Genomic DNA, 11,511 nt, shown 5'->3' with positions numbered 1-11,511 from the left:
ATACCAAGAATAAGTCAATAGAATACCTACGGGTTACGTGTTGTACAGTCGCGCAATACACCGATAGTAGATAACCTCGTCTATTTTCAAAATTCGATGTAGGTATTCGAAATGTCGTTGTCGTTGTAATCAAATTTCAAATATACATAACAAATATTTTTTTGAAAATAATAAAAATACTATTAAATACTGACGATGCCGAATTGTCGAAAACTTTGATGAAGTGCCAAATTTGCCAACTAAATATTAAAAAAAAATCTTGAGTTAGTCATAATATCTTTGATTAGTTCCTCCCTCAAAGGACGGCCCTGGGGACCAGTCGTTCACTTAGGTCAGGGATGGGCAACTCAAAAAGAGGGCCAATTTTAAATGTGCAAAAATCTAGCGGGCCAGACAACAAAGCAAAAAAAAATAACCTAATGTTAATTGTTTACTATACCCCTATAAATAATACAATATTATTTACATTTAATAGTTCAATACTAGATAAGAATTTATATCTACGTTTTCCGATAAACATTATATGGATTTTAATAGTTTTCTAAATATGATAAAATAAAATATATACAGACAAATCTTAAAACTGTATATTTTTATAAACTAAATTGAAATGCATAGCACGGGCCAGTGAAAAATGGTACACGGGCCGCCAGTGGCCCAACCCAAAAGTAGATAAATAAAATAAGTTTATATTTTTATTAATCTATAAAAAGTGAAGTCTTTATTTGAACCTTGGTTCTTCAATTTTAACTAATTTATTTCGTAAATCGCTATGTTTCAAATCAAATACAAATTTTAACAGTTTAGTCTTTTAGTTACCTTTTTAAATAATAAGTAAAATAAGTAATAACTGTTTGATATAAAATAAAAAAAAAATAATTAATACTTGAAAAAAGTTTTATACAGATTTTATACCATTGTATAAAATAATTCTATACAGCGTGTATAATACACAGACTTCTATACTACATTAGATAATAGGAAGTCCTATACAATTTACATTGTTACAAGTGAAGCTCATCTGTGGACGGCCGCCATTTCGTTTGTTGGCAAAACATTTCATTTATTATACAAAATGTATTGGGAATAATATTTTTTTTGATGGTCAAATAAAATAGTAAATGTAAAATGACTTAAATAAAATATTTTTTTTTATTTTTTTTTTAAACAACATGTTTAGAAATAATAAAATACCATACAAAATAAATCATAATAATATCATCTTATTTGTCATAATATGAAATACCATACAATTGCCAACCGACCTTGAAGCTCCAATTCATGGCGAAGGTTCGCAATTTTTATATATAGAAATCTGCGGTATTATACGATATTATAAAAATGTACATCACTCCTGATTAGCGAACGAAACAGAAAATCGTTGGAATCGATCGAATCGTTCGTTTAACGTTTTAGTAGTTCGTAGTAGTGAACGTATTTCGCCGTGTCCTATTCTGACCGTGCTGTTCCGATTGCGTCCGATGCGGCAAAATACAAGCCGTTTTCTTTTTTTTCGACGCATCGGACGCGTTTACTTTAGACACGGTGTAAAATGAACGACGTCGTTCTTCCAATGTGAACAATAAGTTAGAATCGTTCACCTTCGGTGAAAAGCTCAATTGATGACTTTCCTTCGGCGAACTTCCGGAGCACGGTTTGTAAGTTCGTAAAGTATACCGTGCTGTCTATGCGTTCGGCCGCGCCGTAAACCTCGTGGTCGACCCGTTGCGCGTTCATGCCTCGTCGCCTGGGTCTACAAGTGCGTTTACCTACCTTGTCGGGCGACATCGTTGTCGCCGCCGAATCGCGCGTGCGCGTACGCGAGCGCCGGCCAAAGTGCGATCGACCGTGTGCGTGCTACCACTTATCGCGGATCGCCGATGTTGTGCGCCGCCGGACGACTCGAACACACCAGCCAAGCCGCCAAGGTCGTCGCCACCGCCACTGTCGGCCGGGTATCGTTATTGACATTTTAATAAATTATTGTTGCCTCAATTCATTTTAACCATACCATATCCAGTGGCGCGACTAGACTGGCTCGTAAAAAATAAAAATGAAAAACCGTCATAGCCTTATTGTAATATTCTACATGCGTACAGTGGCGCGGTGAAGGTAGTTTTTTGAGGCCTGTGCCTCAACGTAAATGGATGGGGTCACGAGAATAATATGAGATTGACTTGTCATAATAGAGAATTAAACGTTGACAATTAATAACAAACCGTTGGGAAGATAGGACTTGTAAATTGTACAGTGTGTACTTATTAAAGTAGTGGTGGTGGTGATGGTGGTGGTGGTGGTGGTGGTGGTAGTAAAAAATAAAAATGCATTGGGCCTCACACACAAGAAATGTTCTACACACCACTGCATGCGTATATGAGATCCCGGGACCCCTGTGGATTCCACACCCAACACTCGCGATAACCGCACCACTGGTTATATATATTGTTGGGCCACACAAAATGTATTATTGTACGCTGTAATAGAGAGACAACCCGGCTCACATGACATTGTTCTCAATATAGTATTGTGCTACACTTACCTATCCAACAGGACACAAATTGTTAAAGCAAATAATTCAGTAAATACATAATTTAAAATATTACACGAGGCACTGTTCTTGGCCCTCTTCTGTTCATAACATTCATAAATGGGCCATTAAATATTGGTGATAATGCGGAAATAATCTGTTATGCTGACGATACTGCTATTTTAATTTATAGTGAACCAATAGAGACTTAAATACAAATAATATTATTAATGATATTAAAGATTTTGAATAATCAATGCTATTACCTATAAGTATACAATTAGCTGAAATACCGGGTCAGCATCACACAACACTAGCCAGTTTTAATTTTGGTAGAGTCAGTGTAAGTTTAACAACAATATTGAGCCTCCACAATGTATTTGACGAGCGAGTTTAGATCAGTTTAGTATCAAACTTAAAAAATAATTCCCAATTTTTTTTTTTTTAATTTTTAATGTATGGAGTAGGGTTAAATAAATAACAAGACATTTAATTTTTACTATACTAAATTTAATTATTTTACTTATGATTATAAATTACAAATATATTTAGTCGTTCATATTACTTACACCTATTAAGCTAACTATAAAATTATAGCATACCCTGTGACAAGTGTGATCACGTATGATTAATAAATTATGGACAAATATTAAAAAAATTCACTTATAATTCACTTATCAATTATAATAATTAATGTCAACATAAAAAATGTTTTAACTGTAATACAAATTTAGAATTATGTTGAATTATGAATAATGAATAATTTGGAATACTATAAATAAATAACTAAATATAATAAAGTAAGGGATAAAGTATGATATATCAAAATATTTATGAAATCACCGTGTTATGAATAAAAAAATTAATATTATTTTAAATTTGTAGAATGCAAGTGATAATTGTATTTGCATTCAACAGTTTATAAGATAATAACTGATTTTATTCTATACAATTTTTATTTTTAGTTTAGTTATATAATTATCGTTAGTTAGAAATACTTAAATTGAGTATGACAAGCATACAAGATTAATTGCTTGTGTACAAAGAAAAAATAGTAATAATAATACAAAATAAATTCTTAAAGTAAATATATAAATAAGACATACAATTTTTACCTTGCATTATTTTAATATAACAAAAAAAAAATGAAAAATGATTAAATATAACTAAAAGATTCTAAGCACAGAAACATACTTATATTAAATTAAAGCATAAATCAATATAAAATAATGCATATGTTTTTTACATATCTTTCAGTGAAATTAAATTACAATTTCAAACAAATTACTTTTAAACAACCTAATAATATTTACAATAGTTTAGGAAATATTTATAACATCTAATAGGTTAACACTATAACTAATAAAAACAATAAAAAGTCTATACAAATGTCAGTTATAAAATACAATATATGTAAATTATATACTATATTATTTAAGTAATATGAATGTTTATAACTATTACTTTTTTGCATGTCCCCAAGTATGTTTTTCAAGTTCTATCAATGAATCAAAACCTTCATCGCAAAGTGCACATATAAATTGTTTAGGTGAGTTATTGGTAGTTGATAATTCACTTAGTTTATTTATACAAGCGTCTAAATGTCTGAGTGGTTTTGTACGTTTAGTTAATGTGCGATCGCACAAAAAGCAATATAAAAATGGCTTTTTTTCAGAATCACATTTTAGATATAGATGTTTGGAGGTCATGTGAGCCCATAAAGCAAATATAAGATTAGTTTCATATCTAAAAAATACAAAAATATTTACTGTTAATAAGAATTAATTGAAATGTATTGATGTTTTATACTTACAGGCAATAATTACACTTAAAGAAGTCAATAATTTTAGGTCTTATAGCCTCTTGTCCTATAGTCTCAAGTCCTTTAGTATTAAATGCTTTCAACAAATGTTTTCTTTTGGCCAATTCATGGACTACTGTTGTTTTATATTTTGATGTTTCGCAAAGTTTCAAATAATTAAATAGGGTTAACTGTTCAATACAAGCCGTATTTCCTGGGGTAGAAACAATATCCACAGGTTTATGTATAGACTCAAGCAGCGAGGAATGCTCTAAAACTTCATGTGTTTTGCGTGACTCTGGACTTTGGTAAAACACATCACAAATTGGACATTGAAACATTGGTGATGAAATATATTTAATATTTAAGGCCCAACTACCATCTTTCTGTTTTCCTAGTTTACATAAACCAGATCTGAAAAAAAATATATTTATAAATTACAATATGTTCAATTGAATCCTTTAAATCAAAATATACTTTTTGTTCTCAGCAACTTTGTCAATAGCACATGCTCTCTTGGGCCTAGGCGTTGTTAATGACGTGTCCGACCTTTAAAATACAATTTTCTCATTACTAGGAAGTTGTAGGAATTGCATATTATTCTATATACTCTCGATTTATAGCTAACCAAACTAGAAACCCGAACTATACAATTGCGAGTTTAAAAATTTGAAATGTAAAAATATTTAAATATTTAAATATTTTGCATAGTTGACATTTTTTCATGCAAATTTTATAATTTTTTTAGTGCATATTTTTTCTTTTTTTAGCTCTTATAACTTCCAAACCCTACTCAGTAGTCATTATTATACAATATTCCATTCTACATTATATTAAAGGGCCCCACACACTGCAGCAATACCGGTTATGGAAAATAGAAGCCCGATACTTTTTTAACGTCACCGCTAAGGCACCACCAAGACAAAAGCATTTTACTGCCACCACTACAAGTGTGTGACGACCTTAATATGAAAATAAAATATATTTTTTGTCTATACACTATACACTATACTAAAAAAAATGTTTTGATTTTTAACTTTGAGGGTTATTTCTGATAACAATTAAATCGTATTTTTGAAAGGTCAAAATTAAAATTTCCCATTATTTAAAAAAAAAAAAGAAGTTGGCAAGTTTACCCTCTGCTGTACATTAGGTGTCTAAGGTGGAGTTTTATATTTACAATCCTTAGCTACGAAAATTATACATTTTATAAATTTGTTACTACAATGTGATTTGCAAATTTTAGAAATTTTGATGAATTTGGTCAAATTTTAAACATTAACTATTATAAAAAAAATTGTGCTTTTGTAGCTTGAAAATTTCTTAACCTTGTGTTAAATTTTCAAGCCTTTTGGCCCAACAAAAACATTTTATATAAATCTATAGAAATTTGATGAAAATTTCAAGTATCTATGGTAATTCATTTTTGAACAAATATAAATATAAATAATGTTCACCAAAATGTTTATGTTAGCATTTTGAATACATTATAAATTAAATTTTTGATGTAAGATTTTGTGCTTTAATATATAAAATTAAGACATTATCAATATTTTTTTTTTCAAAAAATGTCAATTAAAATTATGTTCGCTTGATGAAAAATTTTGAAATGTAATATCAGGTTATACATAACATACCAATTAATAAATACCAAAAATAAATAAGGAAAAGTTTTTTATAAGCAATTCAAATTTAAATGTTGACAAAATTCTTCAAAATCAAGAAATGTTGAACATGTATTTTTTTTTAAATTTAAATGTATCTCTAGGTACTAGTCAGGAATGTAGCTAGAATTACACAATTAGGGTGGCATAGTTATCACCTACATTTTCTAATCATTAAATAAAGGATATTTATAAATATATATACATATTTACAATATACACAATATTATATTAAATCAAATAATAACTATGCATTACTTAGAAGCCACAGCCTTTTTGCGTTTAGGAGTTTTCTTTTGTCTTATGATTTCTTTTCTGTAACAAATATTATATTTGAATATTTAAGTTTGACTATAAACTCTAGACTAATCTATAATAACTAACTTGTTTTGTGTATTGTCTTTAGTGGTCAAGTCAACTGTTTCATCAGTTGAGAATAATGTATGGAATTCAGTATCTGGTAAAACTCTTGATGGTTCAGTTTCTGGTTGAACTAGTAATGATTCAGTTGGCTCATTGTCATCTTCCTGATTTAATAAAGAACCCTCATCAGAAGTTAAAAGTTGCATATCTGTAGTACCTTTAATTTCTTCAGTTAAGATATTTGTGGATGATTCATTTTTGTTCAAAATAATTACTTTTCTAAAGTTAAACAAAAAAATTCTGTTTAATTCTTATTAATTTTAATAATATATATGTATACACTCATTACATACCTTTTAAATTGAATGATTTTTTTTGCATTATTTTTGTTTTTACGTTGATAGGATTTAGGGATGTTGGTTTTAGCATTATTATTGGTATTACTATTTCTGATATGTAGTGGTGCTGGTGGTAGTGTCCACTGGTTTAATGAATTTATGGAGTTTTCAAGACTTTGTAAATTATTGCCTTTGCCATAATTATTATTGCCATTATGATTATTTTTATCATCACTAATTTCACTGCACAAAATTTAAAATTAATTACTTTTAATAAAATATTTTTATATTTTAGTTTTAAATTAATAATCTTGAATTGTTTTACAAGTCAATAATAATAATATACTTACATTATTTTGTCCATTTCCATTTTATTGAACACTATCACTATGATTATTTACTGTATTTTGGACTCTGAAAAACAAATATGTAATATTATATTAATACAAAAGAATCTGTTAAAAAACATGAAACATTTCCAAACTCATATGTACCATATCAGTGTACCTATATCTAATTTTATTTATTTATTAATTATTAACGGGCGGTGCCCTTTGAATACAATAGATAATACATTTGAATTCTAAGTAAATAGTAGGAAATATACATTAATACAAATAATAATAGCAATAATAATGCTTAAAAATAGAAAAAAAATTGATTTGAAAGTAGTAACAATAAGGATAGTTAGATTAGAAAGGAGGGATCCTCATTGGCAATGGACATTATGCGTCTTAATGGTCTATTTTTCATATAGTTACTTTTGTGTTGAAGAATATAGAAAGACCATGATGTAAAGAAGATAAGGTGATACCACGTCCCTATCTCATTATGTAAAAAAGCGGATTCAAAAATGAACGGTAATCCATGAGTTCAAAAATCTCTTAACAGTACACCATTAATCGCCCGGGGAGCCTATTTTATTTCAAGTTTTAATGTGTAAATGCATTGTTAAATATTTAAAATGTAAATGTGATGTTCATAATATGAATATAAAATAGGTGGAATATATTATTATTTTATAGATATAAACCAAGCTAATATTATTATATGAATCATATTATATTATATTACGTTATTATGTTAAATGTGTATATAATATGCAGCTATTGAACATTAAATTGAATTTTCAACTATTAGTTTATATACAGTATGATCACGATTATAGGTACCACTGAATATCTCAGATGGGTGACTTTGTATTGAAATGGGGTTTTCAAGAGGTGATAGGGAGCACTTAAATACATATTTTCAGACCAGTTTCAAATTTTTAGCTCACTCAGTACGCGCATGCGCAATATAACTTACTTTTTTTTTAATGGCAACCCCAGTTTTTTTCTGCAGATTCTGTTTTCAAATAATTTTTTTTTTTTTTTTGTCATGAGACGTTAGACATTAAAGTTTTGTAGAAGGGCACCAGTTCCTTTTTAGTCTGCGGTTGGGATTTCCTGGGAGAGTAAGGATGGAAAGATCTTTTATGAGGTATGTGGTTAGGATGCGTTTGGAGTCGTTTATGAAATTGTTTGTAGGAAGTGGGTGCTTCTTTATCTATTGTTTTCATATGAAAATCATTATGAAGAGTGTGGTTTGAAATATAGGGCTCCGCATTGGAAAATCGTCGGAGTGATACGTTTTGGAAAGTTTGGATTCTATTAATGTTAGATTTATTTACTGCGCCCCACAATTGAAATCCATATGTCCAGATTGGTTTGAGTAGCGCTTTGTAGATTGTTAATTTGGTGTTTAGAGTGGAGTTCTTATTTCTAGTTAGCAAAGGTCTTAGCAAGCGCATGTGATTGTTTAAGGTTAGTCGTTTGGTTTAAAGGTGAGTTTTTCAAATAATAATTTAATAATACTGTATTGGTCACTAGATTGAATATCTCGAGTATGGGATAATTTTTGTTTAGTAAACTGCTATAATTGGATTACAATTTTAACTATTTCTATAGTTTAATTTTATTTTATTTTAAAATAGCTCTAATATAAGATAAGATAAGCAGGTAATGTAATTATTAAAGTATTTAAATAAAAGTATTCATTAGTTTGATGAAAAATAAAATTTTACTTTTACTCTGTAACTAGACTCGTACAAAGTGTGTGCGATATCCGTTATGTCTGGTTATTAAGTGCTGCTATAAACTTCGAACAATTCATTCGATAAATGTATTTTATACATTTTATTTTTATTATAATATTACTATTACTATTATCATTATAAGTTATAACTATTTTGCTGTACATTTAATTAATACAGTTGACAAAATACCATACACTAAAAATAATGTTTAGTTATTTCACACTTACATTTCCAATGGTTTTAAATGAAAATATCATTAAACACGAATTATGCATAAATCCAATTTTTGACTTACTCTAACTTGGGCAGTTTTGAAAATAGAAAATAACTTTTTGTACAATAAACGTTTAAAAAAAAATACTCTACCCGAATCTGCAGAAAAAAACTGGGGTTGCCATTAAAAAAAAAGTAAGTTGTATTGCGCATGCGCGTACCGAGTGAGCTAAAAATTTGAAACTGGTATGAAAATATGTATTTAAGGGCTCCCTATCACCTTCCGAAAACCCTATTTCAATACAAGGTCACCCATCTGAGATATTCAGTGGTACCTAATTTCATGATCACACTGTATATGTCAATAAGTTATTAATACCTATATTTTAATATAACTATAATTATAACTAACTGTAATTGCATTAATGAATTTGGATTAGTTCAAATCTTTGCCGCTGATTAGAAATCGGTTTAGAATACTTTTTGAATATTTTACTTTTGTTCCCCAAAGTACCAACTAGATTCACTTTCCTACCAGAAAAGATATTGAAGTAGAAAATAGAAAAACTTTTATCACCTCAAAAGGTGAACACACACACATTTATTATTGAATTCATTCTTGAAATACCAGCAATAAGATAACTTACTACCACTTCAATGCTCTTGAATAATGTTAAAATTTGAAAGCTTGTTTTTGTATATTCAGTTGTTTATTGTTGTGAAAATTATTTAAAAATACCAAAAAAATGTTTTGTGCCTGGGTGTAAAACAGGTTGTGAGTCTAAACAATTAAGAATTGAACAACAGAAAAAAACAATATTATTCAGTTCACCAAATGTATTTCAATTTTATTTATTTTTCAAATAGTTAATTTATTGGTCCTCCTAATGATGTTGGTGTTGCTATGTTATTCATTATTGATTACATACATTTTTATAAATTAATTAGTATTTTTAAAAATTGAATACATAGATATTTCCATTCATACTATATAATAATATTAATATACTATATACGAATATATTACACATATTATTGTACTGATAAAATCATTTGATTTTTAGATAATCATGTATACTCAATTGTTTTTTCTTATTTTGAATATTAAAAATAATAAAACATAAATAAAACATTTTTTATTTATTAGTTGATTAGTTGTTTATGTATTTTAATATTTATTACTAAACTCTACAATGTATAATCGAATGTGTCTTAACTCCTGACTGACTGATTGATAAATATAAATGTTAGTAAAATGTAAACAGTAGCTATTCTATTATTTTAATTACTGAAAATAGTGCTTAATCAATGAACACATTAAAGTATACATAACACTTGTTAAGTTTTAACTTCACAAAGTTATTATTTTACAAAGAAGATCTTTTCTTTCTCATGTTTTACATGCAATTAAAAGGAAAAACAGGCCCCAGGTCGAATGGTGTCGCCACTTACCGTGCTCTTATCAATCTACCGTCGAAATTGGCACCCTGAATATTTAGAAGTGGTATCACCTTATCTTCTCTACTTCACACAGGTGCTCGAGTTGGAAAGCGAGGAACTTTTAGGTATAAGGGATAAAAGAGTAAGAGAGTCAACAAGATTAGATGAGAGACCTCCCAGGAAAGTCTTAATTAACTTCCGTCTACGGTCAGCTAGGGATTGAAGGTCGTGAATCTTAGAGACTGGAGAGTAATCGTGTGGGGGACATTGAATGCCTAAGATGAAACTTACATACTTTATAAAATTGCGTTGGACTCTTTCAACCTGCAAAGATCCAATTGCAGTATAGCTTAGATATTATTTTACTTACGTGAATTCACATTAATTGATTTAAATGTGTAGCAGAACCAAAATTTTGTACAGTATTCGTTTCACTAAAAAACAGTACACACACATATTTTAATATAATATAAACATTTATACATAAGCGTAGGTATTCTCTTGAACTATGGCTTCGCGAATGATTCATAAAATATTATCACTCGTTGGTTATCTTTATCAGTATAAATATTTAAGGACGATCAAATATTTTGGTTGTATACTGTAATCGCTTTTACATGCTATTCTGACAACAATGTCTGTCTCTCTCGCAGATGTCTTTGATTTAGACAAAGAGAGAAGAAGAAGAATTGTAAATATTGGAAAAGTCGATGGACTCGACAAAAATCGCGTAATAAGGTCATGACTGGGTGGCGGGCAGTCCGTTTCGCGGTGTCGGTTTTTGATTGGTTCTCGAAACACCTGTTAACACTGATTATACAGCGCTGTTGCAGTGAGTTGTGTGTTTTATAAACACGTACACGACTAGGTTGTTGCACGTGGAGCGTTCTGTATGCAAAAGTAGTAGTGATCGCAAGGTCGAATAGCGGTGCGGTGGAGAAAGTTGTTTTGAATGCACGAGCACGGCCAGTCATGAATTCATTATCTTATATTGTCTTAGTTCATGGTCGTAACTCGTAAGATATAAATGTATATTATTATTATTATATACATATATATATATGTATATTATATATTATATAAAATAT

The 11,511-nt window shown here is 29.2% G+C and overlaps 1 protein-coding gene across 1 annotated transcript; it reads right to left on the bottom strand.

Moving 5' to 3' along the window:
• Positions 1 to 3,854: 3,854 nt before the first annotated feature.
• LOC132935887 (uncharacterized) lies at positions 3,855 to 11,125 on the bottom strand. The gene is made up of 8 exons (XM_061002524.1): positions 10,794 to 11,125; positions 7,044 to 7,107; positions 6,709 to 6,936; positions 6,377 to 6,634; positions 6,251 to 6,307; positions 4,806 to 4,877; positions 4,341 to 4,742; positions 3,855 to 4,273 (listed from the first exon to the last, which is right to left on the bottom strand). Exons 2-8 carry the CDS (start codon positions 7,061 to 7,063, stop codon positions 3,988 to 3,990), a joined length of 1,323 nt encoding a protein of 440 aa, XP_060858507.1. The 5' UTR covers positions 7,064 to 7,107; positions 10,794 to 11,125; the 3' UTR covers positions 3,855 to 3,987.
• Between the last annotated feature and the right edge of the window lie 386 nt (positions 11,126 to 11,511).

This window comes from Metopolophium dirhodum, chromosome 1, assembly GCF_019925205.1.
Source record: "Metopolophium dirhodum isolate CAU chromosome 1, ASM1992520v1, whole genome shotgun sequence".
Taxonomy (NCBI): Eukaryota; Metazoa; Arthropoda; class Insecta; order Hemiptera; family Aphididae; genus Metopolophium; species Metopolophium dirhodum.
This window is presented reverse-complemented; position numbering and strand designations above follow the sequence as displayed.

Bases quoted from the DNA above. Each gene is read 5' to 3' on its own strand.
- LOC132935887 (XM_061002524.1), bottom strand. From the start codon at position 7,063: ATGGAAATGGACAAAATAAT. The intron at 4,878-6,250 runs GTAATGCATAGT...TGTATTTTAAAG, and splicing joins AAAAAGGCTGTGGCTTCTAA to GTCGGACACGTCATTAACAA. The intron at 4,743-4,805 runs GTATATTTTGAT...ATTTTTTTTCAG, and splicing joins AAAGTTGCTGAGAACAAAAA to ATCTGGTTTATGTAAACTAG.